Below are 24,757 nucleotides of genomic sequence, written 5' to 3' on the forward strand. Positions count from 1 at the left end.
CGCGGCCAGTATCTAGCTGAGGTCCAGTCCAGTCCACCTGCTTAGCCTGTCATTCCCGGGCTGGGAGTGCAGCAGGAGGGACTCTGCCCTACCCTCTCCCTTGAGGAGCACCAGCCTGGCTGCGGTCGGTCCAGAGAGGAGGATGGGAGGCTCGGTGCCCTCGCCTCACCCTAGCGGTTAGGTGCCCCGGTCCCCAGAGATCAGAAGGGAGCGGCAGAAGGCGGGAACGTCAGCCTCACCCCACCGCCGCACCCCGGTTGGTTCCGGTCGCTGGAGCCCGCGCTCCGCCCAGGCCGCAGGTGGCTTGCAGGGCGTGGGGGTCGCGAGCCAAAGCTGGAGGCCAGCCAGTCGGGCTGCTCTCACAATGAGACTGGAGCCCTGAGGGCCAGTAGCGGAGACCCTCTAGAAAGACCCAGGGATCCCCACGGTTATCTGCCCTTGCGGAAGCAGGGGTGACATTAGACGCCCAAACAACTATAGATGGAAGGAAGCGCCTCCTCACCTCTGGGGAGTGGGCCACCCTGGCTCCGCCCCGGCCACACCACGCCCCGACCACACCCACAAGACTTAAGTTCCTCTGCCGCGGGTTCGCAGCCACTGTCAGCCCCGCCCGCAGTGCCTTCGGATCGAGCGCTTCCTGGGCAGCCATCAGTCGTCCGCCGTCGGGACACAGCCGCCCTCACTCCCGTGTTCTCCTGCGGTCCGGTGAGCGTGTCCCCAGCCCTGTGTCGGCCGCACCTGGTCCCTCCCACTCCATCTCTCTTTGCTCTTTCATTTTCCTTCCTTGAAGACCTAGTTTGCCTTCTCTTGTCCCTTTCTGTCTCTTCCATCCTAAGTCCCTTTGTTCTTTGTCTCTGGTGTCCATTTGGTTGTAGGTTAAACTTCCCCTGGGCCACGATGCACCCAGCCTACTTTTTTTCTTTCTTTCTTTTTTTTTTTTGGTGGTGGTGGTGGAGTCCACGTCAGCGTTGACCAGAATGACTGTCACCAGGCTGCTCTGGGCCATATTGTGTAAAGCCTTTTCTCTGGTTTCTGGGGTTGTTTGTGCCTGGAGGAGGCTTGGAGATCAATTGTACACTGTCAGACTCCAATCTGCCCGAGACCAGAGGTGGGAGTAGGGACACAGAGGGACTGAGGCTTCCTTATCATGATCGCACACAATGCTCCACTCAACAATCAAGTGACTGTATCCCAGCACAGCTAGGCTGCTTATCTACACAACTGTCCAGAAAGAAGTTTGGAGCTCAGCCGGAGTGTGGGAGGAAAGGCCTTGGGTGCCTCCCAATAAGGTTGTTTGGGAGGGCTTGTGTGGAGGTGTCCGTTCCTTTGTAGGCTGTGGTCCTGCAAAGAGATTATCCCTTTCTAAACTTGGCTTCTTTCCTCTCGCCCACAGGATACATAGTATGATTTTTAAGTGTTTCGTCTCCCAGCCACTTTCTATGGAAAATCTAGGGGATCAGGCGATGATAGCCACTGGCAGCTTTGAAGAACGGGATACCTTTAGAGAAGCTTGATCCTGGAGGCCTCAGTGTGAGACCTCAAAGTTCCGCACCAGGTGAGAGCCAGGCTAAGGATGCTTGCTTTCCTCTCTCAGGCCTGTGATCTAGGGCTGAGGTCAGCAGGACCATCAGAAATCCCCTCTACCCTGGCAAGTGGCTCTTCACAGTTCATCACCCCTGGTCGCCTTCTGGCTCTTAAACATGGCGGATCACAGCGTTTAAAGGAAGAGCCTAACCCAAATGTGATGGAACTGGTTCTGGGTGCCCTGGCAGTCACAGCAGGGGGGGGGGGCGACAGGATCTTATTGGGTGTTTGGATCTGTATTTGTTTTGTCTTCTCGTGTGTGTGTGTGTGTGTGTGTGTGTGTGTGTGTGTAAGGCACATGGCTGCCAGGGCATGTGGTTAAAGATTAGAAGAATACTTCTACCATCTGGGTCCCAGGGATCAAACTCAGTTCCTCAGACTCAGTGGCAATCTTGCTGGTCTGAACTTCCCTTCTAACCCTGACTGCCTCTGAGAATGAGATTAGAAATTGGGTGTTAGTTTTGTTTGTTTGTTTTTACTACCTACAGTGGTTACCTGTCTGCTGGACCTAGTTTTGTTTTTTGGGGGGGGTGGTCAGTGTCCCATCACATGTCTTTGGTTGGCCTAAGTAGGTCAGACTGGCTTTGAACTCAGAGATCCATCTGCCTCTGCCTTCCAAGTCCAGGAACTAATGGTATGCACCACCATGCCTAGCATGATTTATTTTCTAGGCCTGGATTTTAGTGGTAGTAGGAGCTTTAGTACAGGTGATTTTTTGCTTCTATACCCAACCCTCAAGGGCCCGACCTTTGGAAAACCCTAAGCAGCATTCACAGTGGCAGCTGAGCCATGTGGTTTTTGTCTGGACAGCAACTGATACTTCATCTTTCTGAGTTTCACACAACACTACAACTTAGCTCTGGTCAGGCAGACATGCAATAGACCCATGCATCATGTCACTAATGCCTAGAGGAGAGGTCTGTTCCGAGTCTCAGAATTGTTTAATTGGCAGGAAGGGGCTTCGGTTGCAGAGGGCCCTGTCAGAGCCTGGGACTAAGAAAACAGGGGACAAATGAAGCACTACAGTGCAGGACAAATTGAGCCTGCAGACAGAGTTCCGAGCTTTCGTCTGACGGGGAGCCAGGCAGGACAGCCGGCTCACCGGCCACTCTCGGGATTTCCCAGGGTTATGTGCGTGCAAGAGCGGTGGGTCACACAAAGTGTGGAGCACCACCTAGGAGGAGGTCAAGGAGCACCTTCATCCTTACAATTCGCCACTTGATTCGTAGTCTCACTGAGCCCCAGAGGCTCAAGGGAACATGGATCGGGTCTGGCTTTGCCCCATAGGGGCTCTTGAACCCTTGCTGTGAGTCATGAGTTGCCCTGATGTCCCTGTTTGTCCCAGCAGTTTTGTTGCCATGGTTGTCTGTGTTCACAGGTGACTACCACCACACCCTCCCTCCACCAGCCACCGCTCTCTTCCTGAGCCCTAGCAACACAGGCAGCCAATCAAGCCCCGCTCAGAGCAGTTGCTCCAATGAAATTAGAGAAGTGAAACTAGGGAAACAGCAGCCAAGGCGGCTCACCCTCCCCCACTGGGTGCGGGGCTCACTTCCTCCTGGGGCAGAGAGGAGGGTGGTGTTCCAACTCTAAGAACAAAATGGAGCTTTTGGTTTCCTGTGTCTCCTGCTTAGCCGGGACCTGCACCTCCCACCCCACCACAAAGAACTGAGAATGTCCGTACACTGAGGAAAACAAACAGGCCTCTGGGCCGCCAGGGTCTCCTATCCTCCCCGGTGCCTGCCAGTGAGCCTGGAGAGGGTGAATGGTGGTGCACCTCTGTAAACCTGCACCTGGGGAAGCAGAGGGCCGGAGCTCTGGGGGCTAGCAAGGATGGAAATAACATCTCTCCCTTCAGTGATTACATAGCAGCCAGAACCGCCCTGCCTAGGAACCTAGAACAAAAAGCCTGTGGGATTTGGCCTGCCAGGTCCTGCTCTGGCAGAACTTCCCTCACTCGGTCAGCCCTTGGGACAGACCCACAGAAAAGGAATGTGGCTGTCCTCTTTGCAGTGTACCATCAGGTCAGGAGCCGGTCGGTGGCTGTGAGGCAGTCTCGGGATGACCCAGAAGCCGTAGTCCCTACACTAAATAAGAGGGAGCCAGCCCTTCACAGAATCTCAGCTCCTTGGCAGCAATTGCTTCCCAGACCCTACTTGACTACTCTAGGAGCTCTCCCCTGGTTCCCCTCCTGGCAGGGGTAGGTAGGTAGGTGGTGAGCGGGAAGCGACTGAACAGCTTCTCTTCTTTTGGCTTAGATTCCGGCAGAGTTCCTCTGTCTCGTCTTGCCGATTGAAGGCTCCTGCTTCTCCAATTTTTCTCCATCTTCTGGGAGGTAGAAGGAAATCTCAATCATGGTTGGTTTCAAGGCCACAGATATGCCCCCTACAGCCACCGTGAAGTTCCTGGGAGCTGGGACAGCTGCCTGCATTGCAGATCTCATCACTTTTCCTCTAGATACTGCCAAAGTCCGGCTGCAGGTAAGGACGAAATGAGGCTCCCGCTGCCTCAGGGGCAATGAGGAGCCTCGAGCTGGCAGGAGACTGGCAAAGCCGTCCACCTGTACTCCTAGCTACTCCTTCTTGGTCTTTCAGATCCAAGGAGAGAGTCAAGGGCTAGCGCGTACTGCAGCCAACGCCCAGTACCGGGGTGTGCTGGGCACCATCCTAACCATGGTGCGCACCGAGGGCCCACGCAGCCTCTACAACGGGCTGGTCGCCGGCCTGCAGCGCCAGATGAGCTTTGCTTCTGTTCGCATTGGTCTCTATGACTCTGTCAAGCAGTTCTACACCAAGGGCTCAGAGCGTGAGTATGCAGCTAGGGCACAACAGATGAGTGACCTTAGTTTGTGTAGCTGAATGGCTCCTTTAGGCTCCCCAAGACCCTTGGGAGGATCAGAGGAGTAGAGAAGTGACCCTGCATGTCAGCTCTGAAAAAGATGTAGTAAGCCCATGATAGTCCTCACAGCACCATGGCAGTAGGTGGCCTCCTGGGTCACAGATTCAGAAACCAAGGACTGGGACAAAGGCACAATGGAGAGACCGCAACCACACCCTTTTGCCCTGACAGCCAGCATTCTTGCATCCATCCTTGGAGAGAAGGGATTTGAGACAGGGTCTCACTATTGGCCCTGGCTGGCCTGGAGTTTACACATCTCTACCTGCCTCAGCCTCCAAATTGCTGACATTACAAGTGTGTGTCACCACACCCTCCTAATTTGAGGAAACTGAATACCTAAGACAAGGGTGCCTTCCCCAGGCTCACAAGGTAGAGCTTGACTGAGAACCTGTCTCTCAAGTCCTGTTCTGCTAGGAAGAATCACTTCTCTTGGTCTTGGTTTTCACACTTGCTAATGGAACTGACTGATTTCCCAAGGCTGCCAAGTAGCTTAAATGAACACATTTGAGGAGGTTTGTCTCCACTTTGTTATACCGCTGGGAGGACTTGTGGAGCAAGAGTGGTCTATGACATGGTGGTTTGGCAAAAGTATGTGTACCTGAGTGTAAGCCTGTGTGCCCACAGATGCAGGCATCGGAAGCCGCCTCCTGGCAGGTGGCACCACAGGTGCCCTGGCTGTTGCAGTGGCCCAACCTACAGATGTGGTAAAGGTCCGCTTCCAGGCCCAGGCCCGGGCTGGCGGTGGTCGGAGATACCAGAGCACTGTCGAAGCCTACAAGACCATTGCACGAGAGGAGGGAATCCGAGGCCTCTGGAAAGGTGTGTGCTGGGTGCTGGTTTCCCATGCCGCCCCCCCCCACACACACACACAATGTCCTGGACTCTCACAAACGCTTTCTTCTACAGGGACCTCTCCCAATGTTGCCCGTAATGCCATTGTCAACTGTGCTGAGCTGGTGACCTATGATCTCATCAAGGATACTCTCCTGAAGGCCAACCTCATGACAGGTGTGTTGGGGTCAGTAAGATCTGGTGGGAATGGGGGTCTTGTTCCCTAAAGACCATGTCTTTTCATCTTTGCTTTTTCGCTTATAGAGTTTATATTTCTAACCATTCAAATTCAGCTGGATGAAGACCCCACTTTGCACATAGAAAAACAGGCTAGAGTGTCTGAAAGAATATATTGTGTCCTCCTAAGAAATCCTAGCTACAGCCTGTGTTTTTAAAACCTGTCTCCTTAAAACTCTAGGTTTTGTTAAACCTTAAAGCTCATGGGTGATGTCTGTCACCTATGGCCAGTGTGGGTGGGCTGGGGAGGGCTGACAGCTTTTCCTGCTGCTCTGTGGCAGATGACCTCCCTTGCCACTTCACTTCTGCCTTCGGGGCGGGTTTCTGCACCACCGTCATCGCCTCCCCCGTCGATGTGGTCAAGACGAGATATATGAACTCTGCCTTGGGCCAGTACCACAGCGCAGGCCACTGTGCCCTCACCATGCTCCAGAAGGAGGGGCCCCGAGCCTTCTACAAGGGGTGAGCCTCTGATCCCCCTACCCAACTCCAGGCCTTACCGAAGGGAGAGAACCACCCAGAAGTGAGATGCGACTAAGGGCCAAACATCCCATAATTGCTGTCACCTGTGGTTTTTATAGAGGTTAAAATATAGGGGTTCAGGCTGGGTAGAAGGTGGCTCAGTGGTAGAGCGCTTGCCCAGCATGCTCAAGGCACTGGGTTCTACTCCCCAGCTCGGCAGAACTAGTGAGCTGGGTACTTGGGAGTCTTGCTCTTGGGCACAGAGCTGTGGGGCTCTTCATCGGGTCCTCTCAGCCTCGTTTGCGACAGTCTGTGGGTGGACTGCTAGGCCCAATGGTAGAAGCCTCCATGACTTGTGTTTTCTCTCTCTAGGTTCATGCCTTCCTTCCTCCGCTTGGGGTCCTGGAACGTAGTGATGTTTGTCACCTATGAGCAGCTCAAAAGGGCCCTGATGGCTGCCTACGAGTCCCGGGAGGCACCCTTTTGAGCATCTCCTGCTGCTGACCTGGACCCTGCTCCCTGCCCTGCCCTGCCCTGCCCTGCCCCTGCCCCTGCCCTTTTTTTCATCCTCTGCCCAGCCCCACACCTCTCCCTGGTTCCTCATTTCCCTTACCTACACTCCCTTCCCACCTTATCTCCCCGTGCCTCAGTGCTAATGGCCCCACAGTGAGAAAGCCTGACAGCAGCCAAGACCCCAACCCCTTTGTCATTTTAACAGTTAATTCCAAATCTCTGTCTTCATCCCCATCCCAGCCCAGCCAGCCTTCTCCCATAAAGCATGCTCAACCTTGGTGTCTTCTATCTCTCATAAGCTATGTACAGAGGTCTTGGGCCAATGGGCCTCTTTCAGCACCTTAGCAGAAGAGGAAGACCCCAGTGACCTAAAGAGGGATATGACTCACATTCTATCTCTACCACCTGGAGAAGGGTTTGTGGGGGTCATCTAGTCCATTCCTCCAGACCCTGCCTGGGCTGAGGTGACAGAGGAACAGCCCAGAGAGAAAGCAGAGTCTTTGCCTACCCTGCACTTCCCTTGTGGGCCTTGTGAGCTGTCACTCAGCACCTGGCTCTCTAGAGCTGCCTTCCCCACCCTCACTGACCAGGCCTGTCAATCTGCCCCTGGTCATCAGCGTATTGGGAGATGTAGAGAAAGCCCAGAACCTTCCATTCTTTGGGGCTTGATTTATTCTGTTTCACACTTAGCAACCCATCTCCCCAAGTCATAGACTACTGAGGGCAAGTTGGACTGTCCCTAACTATAGGCACACCCTAAGACTTGTTCTGAACAAGGGGGCAAGACAGGCCTGATCCACTGAAGGCTTTGGTTCAGGCCCCTAGCAAACATCCACCCTGTGGGGATTTTGTTTTGTTTGAGACAGGGTCTCACACTGTAGCCCAAGCTGGCCTGGAACTAACTGTGTAGTCCAGACTAACCTCAAACTCATGACAATCCCACCTCAGCTTCCCAAGTACTGGGATCACAACCACCATACCTGACTTCTAAGGTTCTTCTCCAAGCTTGGCAACCAGCCAAGGCTTAGATTGTCCAGGCTTTTAGTTTGTCCTTTTTTCCAGCTGTCCTCAGGCGAGAGAGAAAGAGAGAGAGAGACAGGGCTGCTTCTTTTCAAGGAGTAGGGACTGGGATCCCAGAACCAGACTGGGCCCATCAAGTCTCCGAGGCCATCTTATACAGGTTTCAGACATCTTATTCCTGTCTTGGATGAGGGCTGAGATAAGGTATACAGTGCTGAGGGTCCTTGGGGAATTGTGTCCAGCTGCGGTGAAGCTGGGCCTGGACAATAGGATGTCCTTCCAGCCTAAGATGCTGTGGCTTCTGCTCCTCTCCCTCCTTAGCAGAGCGTGGATCAGAGCTAGAAGGGTGGACCTTCCCAGTGCTTTGCAAGAGGCCAGACTGTTCAACTGGCTCCCAGAGGAGAGTGCACCCAGTTCTTGGCTTCTAACTCCAGCCACTGTCTCAGGCCTAAGGTAGCAAGCCACAGTGAGGGTCAGCCAGCAGTGCAGCCTGGTGCTCTTTGATTCACCATACAAGGACACAACAAATGGGAGTCTGGTCATTGTGTTAAGTCCTTCAGGGAAGTTTACTACCCTAGGCATGTCTACCAACAGCTAACAAACAGGTCAAGTGAAGGCCCACAATAGGTCATGCCAGCCATGTATTCAGACGTGGTATAGATGTGAGACCACTGGATTTAGGACATCAGATGACCTGAGAAAGGGGAGACAATCCTTGAAAGCTGTACCAGAAACCTCCTCAGTAATATAAGTGGGTATATGATAAGCCCTGCTTTGCCTCCCTAAATAGCCCAGTTATTGAGATGATGGTGATCTCACACAGCCCTCCAGGGAGGGTCAGCAGCAGTGGCCTTAGAGAAGGCCGGAAGTCCTACACCCTTCCTATAGTGCTGGAGGCTTGCCCTCATAGCAGGCACTTACAATCACCTCCGTGTCAGTTGTCACAGAAGCCGGTGATTCACTAACCATCATTATGGAAGGTTTAAAATCTTTACCATAAAAAATGAGATCAGAGGACTGAAGAAATGGCTCAGCAGTCAAGAACACTAGCCACTCTCAGGACCTGGGCTCCAGACCCAGTATCTGTTACTCACAACCATCTGTAACTGCAGTTCCAGGGAGATCTGACGCCCTCCTCTGGCCTCTGAGAGCACACTAACATATGGTACCGGCAAATCAAATCAAAACAAAAAAACTTTAAATAAAAAGGACCGTCCTGCGCTGGTGGCGCACACCTTTAATCCTAGCACTTGGGAGGCAGAGGCAGGAGGATCTCTGTGAGTTCAAGACCAGCCTGGTCTACAGAGTGAGTTCCAGGACAGGTAGGAATATACTCAAAAAACAAAACAACCAAAAAAGGCCCAGAGAAGTGAAGTGAGCAGCTCAGGTATCTGACCCAAGGCCCATATTTGACTGCTACTCTGAGATGCTTCCTGGAGCCCCTTATCTCAAGGTCTTCTTTTTGTTTTTGTTTTGTTTTTTTTACAACAGAGTTTCTCTGTATAACCCCAGCTGTCCCAGAACTTGCTCTGTAGAACAGGTTAGTCTCAAACTTAGGGATCCACTTGCTTCTGCATAAACTCCCTGCAACCCAGTGCTGGGTTTAAAAGTGTGAACTGCCACCCTTAACCCTGAATCTCAAGGTTTTCCTATTGCTGCCTTCATGGTGGTTCAAAGATGGCTGCAGGCAGTAGGATAATTTGAGCCCAGGGGTTTGGGGCCAGGAGGGACAAGACTGAACATCTTCCAAAACAAAATACTTATCAAGAGCTGAACACCCATTTAAAAATGAACAACAACAAAAAAAACTTTCAGTTGGTCATGATGGCACATGCCTATAATCTAGTGTGTAGAAGACGGAGACAGGAGGATCAGGGGTTCAAGGCCAACCTCAGCTACCTAAAATCCTGCCTCAAAATTTAAAAGAACAAAAACTGGGTGTGGTTCATGCTTTTAACATTCAGAAAGCAGAGGCAGGTGGATTTCGAAGTTTGAGGCCAGCCTGGGCTACAAAGCGAATTCCAGGACATCCAGGACTACACAGAGAAACCCTATCTTGAAAAACAACAAATTTGGAAAGCTCAAAAGGAAAAGACCTTAAATTACTATAGCACTTAGAATGGCAGGATTCTAAGCAATGTGGATAATCTGAGGGTGTTTTGGTTTGGTTTATTTCTCACGTCTCAGAAGCCATTGAACCTGCTTGCTGCTCATAAGCCTAGACCTCATCACAGCCTAAAGTCAAAACCCAGACAGGGCCATCTCCTCAGCATGGAAGAGGGACACAATGTTGTTCACTTTAAAGGCACTGGTGTGGGTCAAACAGCTCTGGCTACCCCCGGAAGCCAGACCTCCTTCAAGCACCTAGCAATGAATGCTGTGACCCTCTCTATAATCTAACCATGAGTCTGTCTGCCAAGAGCTTTCACACCAACGACCCCAGTCTTCACACCTGTAGGCAGGGTGTAAGCTCTACTAACAAGGTGAGTTAGTAACCAATGCAAGAATCATGGGCAGACCTGGACAGAGTCCAATTGGGTGCCATGCCACCCAGACAACTGGCAGCCCGAGACCCAGCCCACAGACACAAAACCACAGAGGCAGGGCTTTTCTGGCACTGTGTTCTGGGTGGGACTCTAACTGAAGTCTGTGAGTCTATACAGTGGCCTAAGGTTCTGGTGGCAGCTTAGCCACAGACACTGGAGTGCAGGTACAGGTCCTGTGTCTCTGTGCTTTGCTTTTCTTGTCTCTCTATTTCTCAAGACAGCACAGTCAATAGAAGGTTCCTTCTACACACATGTTGTGAAACAAAAAGAGCAGAGGGACCTTAGACAGGGCCAGTCACATAGCCCTGTCTCATGCTACGGAGATGGAAGCAAGAGGTTCTGAAGCCTCAGGGAATGGTCCATGCCTAGGAAGACAAAATGAGGGCCCAGGTGCCTAGCTTTTTGGGGTTCTACAGGAAGGCAGAGCAGGAAGCATCTCTCAGCACACTCCCCGTCATTGCTAGAGGATAGGAAAGGAATCTTTATTATATTGGCCTAAGATTTCATGCTTTCCATCTTCACAGGCTGTGGAGGTGGAGTAGGTAGGGGTGGCTGAAGCCCAGTTAGCCCTCTCCATCCCTGCTCCTGCCCAGGTGCCCCAGAATTAGGTCAGCAATGCCTGGCGCAGCATCTGCTTCTTCTGGGGTGTGAGGCGGGTGGGGAATTGGATGTCAAAGAAAATGAAGAGGTCCCCCTTCTTGGTAGGGTCCTCAGGCAGTGGCATCCCCTCACCTGGCACCATCTTGAAGTACTTAGGGCTGAGAGAGGGAAGGACGAATGAGAAGATCATAGGAGACTCGGAGAGCATCCTGTGGGTCCATACCACCCTAACGCCTATCAGGACCACAGGAATGGGCTGTTATTACAGCTTCCCAGCAGATAGACAGTCTCCCATGCCAGAACCCGTGGCAGCAGAGACTGGCTTGTTCCAAACATCACACCCCAGGAATTGCACAACTCTCCCTAGGAAGCAGAGTAGACACTGAGGGCAGAGTCAAACCTTCCCTCTCTGGGACCTGCCTTGGAAAAAGACTTGGAGCCCACCGCTACTTCTCTGATAAGAAATTTGGGGGATGGAGGCAAGAGAGTGACCAACACTAGGGTTCTCTGGCCTCTACCAGGGCTTCACACATATTAGAGAAAAGCATCCTTTCTGTAGGGTGAACACAGCCCATGGCTCAGCCAGAGAGGCTGGTGGATTTGAGTTTCAGCCTGGGAGGGAGACCCTTCTGTGGCTGCAGTCTGCACTCCACCCTCCAAGTCTCAGTGCACCCTTTCTTGTTATTAGGTGGATAGACTCACTGGACGATGTCATTGATGGGGATGTTGAGCAGACGGTCATCTAAGGTCTTCACCTCCACGGTACAGCAGGTGAGAGCCTGGGGAAGTTTTAATGAGAGGTGGGTATGCAGAATGTGTCCACAGCCATTCTACTTAGAAGCTTTTCTTTAGAAGCATTCGGGAGCCTACTTGTGGCTTCCAACCCTGAGTTGGACACTGGGGAGGCAAAAGACTGTTCAGGCCTTGTGACCTGCCTTCCAGTTTGAAGTGGTGTAGGTCAGATTGGTGATGACAGAGTGTAAGGTTTTGCGGGGCAGAGATGATGAGCTCTGTGGGAGGAAGGTCACACAGCAGTGACAGTAGCTGAAAAGACTCCAGGGTGGGGTGGGCAGGTATGAAAGTGCTCTAGCCAGGCAGTGTGCTCACCCTGGGGCTGGGAGTGCAAAGAATGAGTCAGCAGGAGCATCTTGAAGAGCACCAGCTGGGCATGTTGAGACAGTGGGGGCAGCAGCAGGGTCGGGACAGTGTGTGGAAAGATGAGGAGGTGGGCAAGGAGGGACTGAGAGTCACATGACCCTATCTGCCAGAAGTTGATTGGAGGAGAAGCCATGAAGCCTAGGCTGCTGCCAAGTGGGGTTCAGTCTGGGTCCCTGTGCCCTTCTGCACTGTACCCACTCACCTTGCCCAAAGGAATGGGGTACACGAAGAAGAGGTTGTCGAGCTCCCTGCGGAAGCGAGGGTGCAACTTCTCCTTTACGATGAAGATAATATCAGCCGGGATGATGTTGGGGCCCTGGGCAGGGGAACCCAAGAGGTAACAGGTTTATTGCTTGTGTGAATTGTTCAAGTTCCTGCCCCTACTTTGCAATGGAGAATTATGTCTAGTTTTCTAGAGGGGGCATTCAGTGTGGCCTCGGGCCACTCCCTAGAGATGCCATCTGAATCACTCTCTGCTTCTGAAGTACTTCTCTACGGAGCAGGCCTAAAAACAAACACACCCAGTGGTATGGGGCAGGGACTTCCTTGTGTGACAGCTGGACACTGAGCTGGCCCAGACAACTTCCCTGCCTGACAGTAACCCAGCAATGAGTTCTCTGCTTCAGTGAGGCACCCTGAGTACCAACCTCTCTTTTGACAACTGCAGACAGAAAGTAAGGCGGTTGCAGCTCCCAGTGCAACAAATAGCCAGATGGTGATATCTCAGTAAGCTCAGGGCCAGGAAAAAGGGAAGCCCAGAGGCTGGGCTCTGAAGAGACCCTGGGCCATGTGGGGAGATTGGGAAATGCTTCCCAGAACGGGGGATGTTGGCATCTGTTTGCTTTCCCACTTGTTTATGACAGGGTGTCTGTCACTCTATAGCCCAGAATAGCCTGGGATCCACTATTTCACCCAAGTTGACATAGTCACCAAGGCTGAACATGAACTCCTAGGCTCAAGTGACCCCCCCCCATCTCAGCCTCCTGGGTAGCTTTGACTCTCAGTGAACCATGTTGAAGAGTGATTGTTGGAAGCAAGTGTTTTAAGGTGAGAAAGAGACCAGATATGGATGGGCAAGGGAATTAATTCATCTCTCTGTGCTCTGAGCTCTCCATTACTGCACTTCATCTCAGTGCATAAGTACTCAGCACCTAGCATAATAATTTGATATTTTCCATGGGTAAGTGTAATTCCAAATTATCATTAATGGAATGCTTCTGAGAAGCCTCTCTCCTGGGGCTTTCTTGGGGATTACTACCCAAGAACACTGGAAAGGATGCTGAGCCTCCTTCCAGGTAGGTAAGTGTGTTTGTGAGTGAGTGTGTGTGTGTGTGTAATTGCATATACTTATGTGTGTGTTGGGGACTAGGAGTTCATCGGGTGTCTTCCTCAATTGCTCTCCATCTTATTTTTTGACCCTAGAAAACACCAGTTCAGCTAGATTGGCTGACCAGCAAACCCCAAGGACCTTCTTTCTGTCTTTCTGCCTTGCCAGCACTGGGATTATAGGGGCGACTTGCTCTAACTGGTGCTGAGAATCAAGTCCAGGTCTCCATCCTTGGGTGGCATTGAACCACCTCCCTAAGCCCTTCTTTTAGTTTTTTGTGAGTTTGTGGGTTTGGTTTTTTTTTTTTTTGGTTGGTTGGTTGGTTTTGGTTTTGGTTTTTCAAGACAGTGTTTCTCTATGCAGTCCTGGCTGTCCTGAAACTCACTCGGTAGACCAGTCTGGCCTTGAACTCAGAGATCCACCTGCGTCTGCCTCCGGAGTGCTGGGTTAAAAGCGTGCACCACCACCGCCCAGCTATTTTGTGTTCTCATCTTGAGCAAGTCCCTTCCTTCTGTCTTGGGGCCTCAGTTTTCCCACTGTGTAAAATGGTAACACTCCTAAGCTGCATCCATAGAAGCATTTTGAGGTCCTGTCCTTGGAACGGGACTCTAGAGACATCTCACTCTACTAGACCAGAGCTCGTAGGGACAGGGGAAAAACATGGTCTCCCTCCCTCTCAATTCTCTCACTACCTGAGCCTGGTGGCTGACCCAAGCCAGCCTCTGTCCCTCTCACCTGGTCCCCTTCCTTCTCAAAGGTGATTCGTGTGCCTTGCCTCCACCCAGGCCTCACATCAATAGTCAGGATCTTGTCCTTGATGGTAGAGGAATACTTGTCTTCATTTAGCACCTACAGCAATGGGGACAGGGTGGGGAGTTAGCTCAGGGAAAGGCTCTGTGGAGTCCATGCTCAGATAGTAACCATAGCAATGCGGATGAATTGCCAGAGCCATTCCCACTCCCATCCCACTGCCACTGGATCTAAGAGTTACTCTTCAAGGCAAGGCATGTCCTCAGACTGATGAAGCTGTGGCCTGAGGCAACAGTCACCAAGAGCTCTGGCCACCAATAGGAGCACAGTGAAAGGGGCCTCTTTCCAAATCCCAGAAGTCTGGCCTAATCCCAAAGTCCTCCCTGTCCCTCCCCAGGCTCCACTGCCCCTCACTGTCCAGTAAAAGACCACTAGAGACCCAGACTTCAGTTCCTAGGAAGTTATTGGTTGATATGAAGAAAAGAGGGGGCAGACCTCTCAGAAAGCAAGACATTGAACCTCATACAGAGTATCCCCCATCATGTCCCCAGTCCCGTGAGTCCAGAGTGCCACCTTTGGAAAGCATGGTCACAATGGGCATCTCCCCCAGGCAAAGGAGAGGAAGAGGGCTGGGCTATGGGCCAGGGTTAGGCCAAGGATTGAATACTGCAACAGCTGCTCACAAAGGTCTTCTCTAAGCTGTCACCTTAGAGACTACCAGCCCACCTCCATGTTCACCCTGTGTCCTGGCACACATTCCTCGGGATGTCCTCTGGAAATGTCCTGGAATGGAACTCACAGGAGACTCATCCCACACCTACTCCTCCACTTTCCACAAGGGGTGGGGCTGGACTTAGAAGGGGAGGATCCTGTCCCCATGAGGTGGCTGCAGAGGTGGGAATCCCCTCCATTATTCATTTCAAATTTCAGATTCTAGAGTTCTAAAATCTAAAATTACTGAGTTTCTTGGTCTAAGATCCGTCAATTTCATCAGAAATGATCACTGAGTTTTCCTTTGGGGGGAATGGGGTGACAGGGAGGTTTGTAGGTTTAGAAGGTGCCTGCTAAGAGAACAAGCTGAGTCCTTACCCTTCTGGAGATCTTTATCTTTTTGGTGCAGCCAAAGAATAAGTCCTCCAGGGACAAATAGAGGTCTCGTTCTATTGGAGGGTCTTGTTTCTGGACTCCTCGGCCCCGAAGCCCCCCAAAATTCAAATCTATATCACTTCCTTCTGCATCAAAAAATTCTAAAGGAGATAGGAAAATGAGTAACAGAATTGATGTTCAAAGACACAGATCAGACAAATGACAGAAAGATAGGTACACACACACACACACACACACACACACACACACACACGTGCACTCACACACACATGTGCGCGCACACACAGATCCCTACCCTGTATTTCCTTGAACCTCTTCTGTGCCCCAGGACTAAAGTTCAGTGCATCATTTCCACCTCTCAGAGCCACAGACCAAGGGACTATTTGTTTCATTTCATTTGGTTTTAGCCTTACACTCAAGGCGATCCTCCTGCCCCAATCTCCCGAATGCTGGGGAGACAGGTGTGAGCCATCACACTTGGCTTCAAGAAGCTACCATTAGCCATTAGCTACAGACCAGTGAGCATCAGGCCTGCCAGGCCCCGGTGCTTCCTAGAACTCCCACGGGGCCAGGCACTGCCATTGCTCTAAGTGGCAGATCCTGGTAGTGCCAAGAAGACTCCATTCAGACAGAGTGGGTCAGAACTACCTATCCACTCTACTTCCCAGGCCCTACTGGCCCCTCTCTGCCCACCCCCGTGAGTGACTATTCTAGACAAGCAGACAAAGCTCTCCAGAGTCACTAGCTGACACAAAGAAGGACTTGGAGGTTGATGGGAACTGTGAGTGGTCACCATCATGCCTCAGTCTTCCTTCCTCACCCTCATCTACCCCTGCCTGCCCTCCACCCAAAGCCCAGCTGATGCCCTTGCCTTTAGCCTGGTGGCAGTGAGAGACATCCTTCCGAATCTGCTTGGAGTTGCCCTGCCTATACCATTAAGATGAGGAGCAGCTAAACCTTGGGAGAGCCTGCAGTCAATCAGGTTCTGTTCTCAGTGATTTTCCTCTACTTCATTGTCAGAGAGGCGGACAGAATGCTCACAGCTTCACAGCTGTGAGTAATGAAGTTAGGACCTATACCACACTACCCCTTGGCCACAGGATCTGTGTGGCCTTGATCACTATGATATATTGCTAGATGTAGGGCCCCCTCTGTAGACTGCAGAGTGAGAAGACCCTTTGTACTCTGTAGTCAGAGGTGGCTGTCATGTACCCTGCTTCTCATGATTAAAGCCATGGAATGAGTGTGTCAAGCTAGACTGCTTTTCAACAGTAGGGGACATGCAGTGACTTAAGATGTCATGGCCGAAAGCTAGTGTCACGGCTCAGTAAGTAGAGGCACCTGTCACCAGTACCTGAGATGGAAGGGGACAGCTGACTTGTGAGGATGGTCCTCCAATTTACACACTCTAAATAAATTAATAAAAGTTCTTTTTTTTAAAAAAAGGACCAAGAAGGTAGTTACATGGTAAAGTCTTTACCTAGAGCAGAGGTTCCTAATGCTGCAACCTTTTGATACAGTTCTCCTGTGACCCTCCCACCATGAGATTATTTTCATTGCTACTTTGTAACTACAATTTTGCTACTATTACAAATTACATTGTAAATATTTTTGGAGACAGAGGTTTGGCAAAGAGGCCATGACCCACAGATTGAGAACCACTGGTCTGCCTATACAAAGCCGTGCTATCCTTAGCTCTGCAGAATATCTTTAAAAAAAAAAAAAAACAGAGGAGATTCCTGGAAGAACATGATGCTAACATCAAGAGGCTGCATCAAGGAGAAGAAAGGAAATGGAGGGTTAGAATATTTTCAGTAAATTCCATTTGAATTTTGGTGTGGTGGTTTACATGTGGGATCCCAGCACTTGGGAGGCTGGAGAATATGAAGCCAGCCTGGGCTAAAGAGAGAGATCCTGCCTCAGATAAACAAATAAACAGTTCTTTTTCTCTCTGTGTACTGTGTTTATTTCTCAAAGAAATAAAACCAGGCTGGATGGATATGGTGACTCACACCTGTGATCCTAGCACTTGGGTAGCTAATCTAGGATTGCCATGAGTTCAAAGCCAGCTCAACTACACAAAATGGATTTGGAGCTATATACACTACAGAGTGAGGCCAAATCTAGGAGGCTTCAGAGACGGCTCAATAGTAAGAGCTCTCCTTACTCTTGCAGAGGACCCAGATTCAGTTCCCAGAACCCACATGGCAACTTACAACCATCACTAATTTTAGTTCCAGGGGATCTGATGCCTTATTTTGACCTCCTTGGGCACCAAACACACACATGTGCACATTCCTACAGGCAAATAAAATAAACAAATATAAAATTAAAAAAGGAAAGGAAGAAAGAAAACTGGATGTGGTGGCACATGCCTGTAATCCCAGCACTTGGGAGGCAGGGGATCAGGAGTTTAAGGTCATCCTTGTCTAAACTGGGCTGGCCTGGGATACATGTTTCAATAATAATAATACTAATAAAAATTGTTGGGGACCATCACCATCCTCATAACCTCAGGTCTCTGAGATAGAAAATTATTGCCTCTTAAGAAGTAAGCAGAATGTTTAGCAGAGCATTCCTAGGCTTGCAGTTTTACAACCCGTTAAAAAATAGCTCAGGATATTCCTCCTGCTACAGTTTTACAACCAGTTAAAGATTAGTTCAGGCCATTCTTTCTACTGACCCTTTCATTTTGCCTACGTGCAAACCCTGCTCACATCCTACCTATGGCAGTATATAAGTCTCCTCTGAGAAAATAAAATTTGTCAGCTTGATCAAAATAGTGTCTTGCTGTCGTTCTTCCTATCCCTTGCCCTTCATTCCTTCCTAGGTGTTTCCCAGTCAGTCACTGACTGCCCTCTGGGTCGGGGCTAATAATAATAATAATAATAATAATAATGCAAACTGAATAAATAAAAAGCAGCCAAATATACCCACCAAGAAAAGTATTTTATGCAGCTGTGTTCTTTACCAGTAAGCAAGGGGTAGGTTAGGATTCTTACCACTGAAGGGGTTGTCTCCCCCAAAAAACTCGTGAAACACTTTTTCAGGGTTGCCATGGAAGACGTAGCCCGTTGTCCATGGAGTCTGGGATCCAAACTCCAGAGGAATCCCACCCTTCAGGCCTTCCTCACCAAACTTGTCGTAGATTCCTCTCTTCACAGCTGTGGATACATGTGACCTTGAGGAGGGATCCAGGGTGTGTGTGACTAGAGAGGTTGGGGGTTAGTGAGAGAGCTTGGGAAGGTGATGGGCAAGGATAGCCTGAAAGTCTCTAGAAGTTAGTGTGTCAGTGTCACTCTGAGTGAGTTTCAGAGTCATTCATCTATCCTATATATTCTGTAGGATGGCCAGATAGCCCAGAAAGGCAATGAGAAAAATTCACCTTGGATGGGCTTTCAGGAGGACCTGGGAGGCTGAGGGTCAAGCACATACCTGGGTTTGGCCTAGCTCAGTCTTGGGAGGTAGACTGGAATTCTAAAACATTAAAATTTAGAATCTAAAAATTCTCAACTGCAAACTTTAGAGTCCTAAAAAGACAGAGCTGGAGAAGTTACAATCACAGTCCCCCAAATAGCCCTTAGAGAAGCCAGCTGGGCCCCCAAGACCAGCCCCTAGAAACACCAGCTGTTCTTTGCAGGGTGGTGAACCACCCTCACCACTCACAACTGATTTCCCAACAGATTTCCTATGGCTCTAATGCTCTCTGTGGCTGTCTGCTCCCACTGTCCCTGGAGGCCACCTGAGAAGAATAAATGAGAATGGCTGCTCCTCTCTGCTGGGCTGGAGGCAGGGGAGCATGCCCCATTTCAGCACTTACTGCCTCGTCTGGGTGAGCGATAACCCCACCCCCCTGACGGCCAAGTTTGTTCTCAGTTTGTCTAGATACCGGGCAGGGAGGATGGTTGCTTTCTATCTCCTATTTCTGTAGAAAACCTGGCCACACAGACACCGGAGGAATGATCTTAGTGGAGGGGTGAGTGACAGCCCCAGCATCACTCACGGTCACTCAGCACATCATAGGCTTCTGCTATTTGCCTGAATGTCTCTGGTGCAGATGGCTCACTTGACTTCAATGGGTGGTTCTTCAGGGCAAGTTTCCGGTACCTAGAAGAGGGAGGTTATGTAAGCCCTTGTCTCTGACCAGCTTCTGAGGGCTAGAGTATTGCTCAGGGCTGACTTTTGCTATCTAACCTTGTTATGAACCATGGAGAGCAACACAGATATCAATGGCTATGGACAGATATCAGTGGCTGTGGACAGATAACAGTGGCTGTGGACAGACATCAGTGGCTGTGGACAGATATCAGTGGCTGTGGACAGATATCAGTGGCTGTGGACAGATAACAGTGGCTGTGGACAGACATCAGTGGCTGTGGACAGATATCAGTGGCTGTGGGGTGTGCTGCTCAGATCTGTTGGAAGAGAACTTGGGGTAGAGAGCACAATGGGCTGGCAGCCCTGACAGCTGCCACCTAGGCACCTGTTCTAAGACTGCTTTGTCCCCTTAGCTCCCACAGCCAAGACCTAGTTAGTGCAGGTAAAATTTTGTGACAGTTCACCTGTGAGACACAGGACACCCCTGAGTTAGCTTTTGGTTACTGTAAAAAAGTAACTGAGAAAAATAACTTAAAAAACAAAACAAAACCAGGAAATGCTTATTTTGGCTAATAGTTTTCATTCATGGTTGGCTTGTACTGTTGCTTCCAGGCTGAGCATCGTGGCAGGAGCAAAGCTGCTCACCTGAGTGACAGCCAGGAAGGAGAGCCAGAAAGAGAAGGGGAGGAGGAGGAAAGGGAGAAGGAAGGAGAAAAGGGGAAGGGGAGGGAGGAACTACGGAAGAAAGAGGGGAGGGGAAGGGAAGGAAGAAACTAGGAGGAGGAAGGAAGGGAAGAAAAGAGAAACACAGGGAGGGAAGGTCTGGGGACAGGACATCAAAGGTCAATCTCCAGAGACCTACTTCTAATAGTCCCTGTTTGTAATAGCCTATTCCAATATGAAGGAATTAATCTCTTTTTTTGGGGGGGGTGTTTTGAGACAGGGTTTCCCTGTGTAGCTTTGGAGCCTGTCCTGGAACTAGCTCTTGTAGACAAGGCTGGTCTCGAACTCACAAAGATCCACCTGCCTCTGCCTCCAAAGTGCTGGGATTAAAGGTGTGCACCACCACTGCCCAGCTGGATTAATCTCTCAGTCAATTAATTAATGAGTTTATATCCTAATGAGCCTGTTCTTTCTCAGTAGCACAACCTGCTAGGACCCAAGCCTTTAGCATATGACCCTTTAGAGGAGTGGACTCTTCTTGTTCAAACCACAACATCCTCTATCAACCTGGATGGAATATCCCCCACAGGCCACACTTAGCTCTCCCTACCTAGCACCGCCTTCCCTTTCTTTTCCAAGGTCTTGGGCCACCACTGAAATCTGCAGGCTCCCCCTGCTTATTCCCAGAACAGGTTCAGATCATACACTATTTCCATCTAATTCTATCTCAGTCTCTATTCACAGAGGACCAGGACCGACCAAGCTTCTCCGGTGTATAATGAGCTCTCAGGTCCCATCAAGCCCTGGCACTCTCTTCCTGTTTCACTTACTATCTGCTGTCTCATCACTCGGTCCCAGGATGCCTGCAGCATCTGAAGACACACAGTGTCAAGAGAGAAAAGACTGAGTGCATGCTCTGTGGAGAGTTTAATAAAGGGATCATTTGCTTAGGTGCAGGAAGGAGACCATCACAACGACAGTGCAGCACCTGAGTTAGACGTGCTGGGGCATGCTGACCATCCAGACTCTAGGAGATGCAGGGAACTGGACTGAACCCTGAAGGATGTGGACATGGCCTGGCAGGAGCTGAGAGCATCTGGTAAGAGATTTGAGCACTCTGGAGAGCGCCCACAGGAAGGGCTGAAACTTGCTCTCCTCCTCTACCCTCTTGCTTCACTCCCCTTTAGAAGGAAAGGCAGGGGAGGCTTGTGCACAAGGAAGCCTGCTGCTGCAGGGCATGACAGGGAGGGCAAGAAAAAAAACATCAAGCCTAGAAGTCCAAGACACTCAGTCCCAGTTTGCCCCCACACAGCCCCTGCTGGGTCTGATCTGGGCTCCTAACCCTGCCCAGCCCTCCCACACAGCCGTCTGGAGTTCCGGAACCTCTTCTCATTTCACAGTCTGCAGGCTGAGCTCATCTCTCACACAGCTGATGCCCACCTCCTACCAACCTCCTTCCCTGAGCTGCAGACATTTGTGCCCCACCAATGCATTTCACTGTCTCCCCCCAGATCTTGCAAGCATGCCCTCATTTCTCCCCAGGTGCCACAGCTGGAAATCTAAGCATAGTCTTTGATTCCCATCCCAGTAGTCACCAAATGTCATCCGTTTTTCTTTCCTTTCCTTCCTGCAACTGTGGCATAACCATGTCTCCCTGAAACCACAATAACCCAGTTCTGTCGTTAGCTGCGAATGGGTTTCTCTCTCTATCCCCTCCTTCCTTCCTTCCCTTTCTTCTTGCCTGCTTCCTGTCTCCTCTGCCCCCTTTCTTTCCCCTAAAATCCTACTGAACCTCTTCATACCCATTTCCCTGTTAACTTCAGCAGGCAATCCAGACATATCCAGCTAAGGTTCAAGCTCCTACTTTCTCTCCACAATAACATCTCTTTGCTCATCAGCTGTCTTGAAAGGGAGAGAAAGGATGAAGTCATGGTTTAAAATGTATGGCATGAAGCCAGGTGTGGTAGTATATGACTGGGAGGCAGAGGCAGGCAGATCTGGGTTTGAAGCCAGTCTGGTCTTTATAGCAAGCTCCAGGCCAGCCAGGGCTACATAGAACCTGTCTCAAAAACAAACAAACAAATGAATGGTGTGTGTGTGTGTACATTTGTGGGAATGGAAGCCAGAGGTCAGCTTTAATTTTTCATTTTTCTTTTCTTTTTTTTCTTCTTTTTTTTTTTTTTCTTTTCTTTTTTTTTTTTTTTTTTTTTTTTTTTTTTTTTTTTTTTGAGACAGTCTCTCACTGTAGGGCTCACAAATTCTACTACAGCAGTTGGTCCTCAATGCCTGGGATCTGCCAGTCTCAAGACATCCCCCATGAGAGTGTAGCATTCACAAGGCTCAAGCCTTAAAAGTTGCTACAGTGAAAACGTTATGGGCTGTCAATAGGAACATGCAATTCTTTCCATCGCTCTTACTTCACAGGCTTCCATCTGCCAGTGATTTCTGGGTATTTTTATAGACATGATCTCATCTCCTGTGCTTTAAAAACTGTGTGTGTTGCCTAGTGTGTGTCTGTGCAGGTTCACATGTGGGCACATGCATGTGGAGGCCAGAGGACAACCTCTCCTATTGGTCCTCTGTCCACCTCAGTCACTAACACAGTCTCTCAACTGACCTGGGACTCTCAAGTAAGCTAGGCTGACTGTCCAAGCAGCCTTAGGGATTCACCACCTTCCCCTCCTCCTCAGAGCCCGTGATACAAATGAAACAGCATTTTTTCCAGCTCAGGTCCTCCTGCATGAACAGCAAACACTCTACCAACTGTGCCATCAGCTTATCTCCCTGGTCTGTCTCCTCCACACTTTTATTATTATTATTATTATTATTATTATTATTATTATTATTATTGAATGAATCATGAGGGTTTTATTATTTTTTTAAGAGATTAGAAGCTCAGACACAGAAAGCTTGAGTGAGGGTGTCATACTTGGTATCTTGGGGTTCCTATCACTGTGCTGAAACACCATTGCCAAAAGCAGCTTGAGAAGGAAAGGGTTTATTGTATCTTACACTTCTACAATCAAATCAAATCTTCCATCATCAAAGGAGGCCAGGACAGAAACTCAAGGAGGGAACCGGGAGGCAGGAGCTGACGCAGAGCCCATGGAGGAATGCTGCTTATTGGTTTGCCCTTGGCTTACTCATCCTGCTTTCTTATAGCATCTAGGCCACCAGCCCAGGAGTGGCCCAGCCCCATGACGGGCCATATCAATCACTAAGAAAATGCACCTCACCCACCAGTCAATATGGTGAGGACATTTTCTCAATTGAGAGTCCCTCTTCCAAATGACTCTAGCTTGTGTTAGTTGACATAAAACTAGCCAGTGCAGTTGGCGTTCCAGTAACTAAGCTGTGTTTACCTCCATTTGCCATGCTGGTCTTTCCTTTGCTAAGTTCCATGGGCTGCCTGATTTCTCTCATGGCAACCTTCCAGTTGATAAATCACTGGCCAGTGAAAACCCTGAGCAGTGGGTGACATCATCCACTGTACCGAATTGTTCTCAATTGTTTAGTGAGTTTATCTTCTTTCTCTTTTTCCCTGGACACTCCACTTCAGTCCTCATAAGAACCTTGCCCAGGGAGGTAGGGATGGTGCCTGACTTCTGATTCCATTAGTCACATACAAGTTCCTGGGATAACAGTGGCATTTACCTCTCAGGGCCACTTGAAGATTAAGTAAAACAATGATAGAAAGCTCCCAGAAAAGCACCTCCATTTTCAATGCAGACAGCTAGTGTGCCCCCAAACCTCAAGTTGCCTCAGATGCTTCCTTTTTTCTTTATACCTTTGATTACACAATTAATTGTCAAGTTCAGTCTCTCCTCTCCCTTTCCAGCCTACTGCAGAGCCTTAATCCTCCTTCAGGCCTTGACTTTTGGCTTAATTATCAGAACAGCCTCCAAGGAGCTGCTTGCCTCTCCCCAGCCCCAGGTAATTCTCTATAACAATACACACTTTGTAACAATGACCTGGTGCACTAAGGGTGTGTCTGAATTTCCATTCTGTGTCCTGACCAGCCCAAAGCCAGGATAAAGTAGGCAAAAGGAAAGAGATGCCCCTATCCTGCCCTAAACTGCTCAGAAAAGCAGTTTGGCTGGCATCAGGGTGGGGCTGCCTCAGCAGGAGCCAGACTCCGATCACGCCCACTTACGCCTTCTTGATCTGAGCATCCTCTGAGTTGCGAGTGACCTGGAGCACAGCATAGTAATCCAGCCCCATGGCTGATAGCAGTGGATCAGTTTTTCCTCAGATCCAGCCTCTGTTAATCTGCATTCTATGGTTGCCCCTGGCAACCACGAAGGGCACTCTGGGAATTGTAGTCTTTCCGTCTTGAACACATGACCCTGGGAGTGCTCATAGCAGGTTCTGTGACCCGATAAAGGTCACGCATCTCAGAAACTGGAGTCCCTGTGCACTTTTGTTTAGTTTTTAGTACAGCAACTGCCTTGAACTTAAAATTTTCAGAACAAAGCCGGGTGTAGTGGTGCAACACCTTTAACCCCAGCTCTCAGCATTGGCAGCCTGATCTACATAGTGAATTCATTGTGAGTCAGAGGTCGTTCAGAGATTCACCAGTCTGACTCAAGTTTTAGCAAATTAGTAAATTTTAGAGGCTTTTTATTAAAAAGAGTCCAGCCAGGACCAAACTAGAGAGTTCTCTAAGTAAGGTCCTGACTATTGTTAGTCAAAGGATTATAAAGGCAAAACCCACAAAGTTATAGTTTTTGGGGAGCCAGATTAACTCATAGCTTGTCTGGGTAAGGACAAGATTTGATTTTGGTTTGTTTTTTGTTTCTTTCCAAGACAGGGTTTCTCTGTGCAGCCCTGGCTGTCTTGGAACTTGCTCCATAGACCAGGCTGGCCTCAATCTCATAGAGATCTACCTGCCTCTGACTCCCAAGGAATTAAAGGTTTGTGCCACCACTGCCTGGCTAGAGCTTGATTTTGTAACAGGCGTCCA

The 24,757-nt window shown here is 49.8% G+C and overlaps 2 protein-coding genes across 3 annotated transcripts; one reads left to right on the forward strand and one right to left on the reverse strand.

Annotated features, from left to right (window-relative positions):
* Positions 1-609: 609 nt before the first annotated feature.
* Ucp2 (uncoupling protein 2) lies at positions 610-6,803 on the forward strand. The gene is made up of 8 exons (XM_051192352.1): positions 610-705; positions 1,394-1,555; positions 3,843-4,064; positions 4,179-4,389; positions 5,107-5,301; positions 5,389-5,490; positions 5,832-6,012; positions 6,385-6,803. The coding sequence occupies exons 3-8, from the start codon at positions 3,939-3,941 to the stop codon at positions 6,497-6,499; spliced, it is 930 nt and encodes a 309-aa protein (XP_051048309.1). The 5' UTR covers positions 610-705; positions 1,394-1,555; positions 3,843-3,938; the 3' UTR covers positions 6,500-6,803.
* Positions 6,804-10,552: 3,749 nt separating this feature from the next.
* Dnajb13 (DnaJ heat shock protein family (Hsp40) member B13) lies at positions 10,553-24,066 on the reverse strand. 2 transcript variants are annotated; one of them, XM_051192353.1, is made up of 8 exons: positions 23,948-24,066; positions 19,037-19,140; positions 18,036-18,197; positions 15,016-15,173; positions 13,912-14,025; positions 12,052-12,165; positions 11,394-11,470; positions 10,553-10,849 (listed from the first exon to the last, which is right to left on the reverse strand). In XM_051192353.1, the coding sequence occupies exons 1-8, from the start codon at positions 24,013-24,015 to the stop codon at positions 10,696-10,698; spliced, it is 951 nt and encodes a 316-aa protein (XP_051048310.1). In that variant the 5' UTR covers positions 24,016-24,066; the 3' UTR covers positions 10,553-10,695. The 2 variants fall into 2 exon arrangements, with proteins under 2 accessions (XP_051048310.1, XP_051048311.1); XM_051192354.1 differs by having other exon boundaries at positions 10,710-10,925.
* Positions 24,067-24,757: the final 691 nt, after the last annotated feature.

This window comes from Phodopus roborovskii, unplaced genomic scaffold (genome assembly GCF_943737965.1).
Source record: "Phodopus roborovskii unplaced genomic scaffold, PHOROB, whole genome shotgun sequence".
Classification (NCBI taxonomy): Eukaryota; Metazoa; Chordata; class Mammalia; order Rodentia; family Cricetidae; genus Phodopus; species Phodopus roborovskii.

Bases quoted from the DNA above. Each gene is read 5' to 3' on its own strand.
- Ucp2 (XM_051192352.1), top strand. From the start codon at position 3,939: ATGGTTGGTTTCAAGGCCACAGATATGCCCCCTACAGCCACCGTGAAG. The intron at 5,302-5,388 runs GTGTGTGCTGGG...TTTCTTCTACAG, and splicing joins AATCCGAGGCCTCTGGAAAG to GGACCTCTCCCAATGTTGCC. The intron at 5,491-5,831 runs GTGTGTTGGGGT...GCTCTGTGGCAG, and splicing joins GAAGGCCAACCTCATGACAG to ATGACCTCCCTTGCCACTTC.
- Dnajb13 (XM_051192353.1), bottom strand. From the start codon at position 24,015: ATGGGGCTGGATTACTATGCTGTGCTCCAGGTCACTCGCAACTCAGAG. The intron at 15,174-18,035 runs GTAAGAATCCTA...TATCTCCTTTAG, and splicing joins GGGAGACAACCCCTTCAGTG to AATTTTTTGATGCAGAAGGA. The intron at 12,166-13,911 runs GTGAGAGGGACA...TCCCCTGCCCAG, and splicing joins TTGAGAAGGAAGGGGACCAG to GGCCCCAACATCATCCCGGC.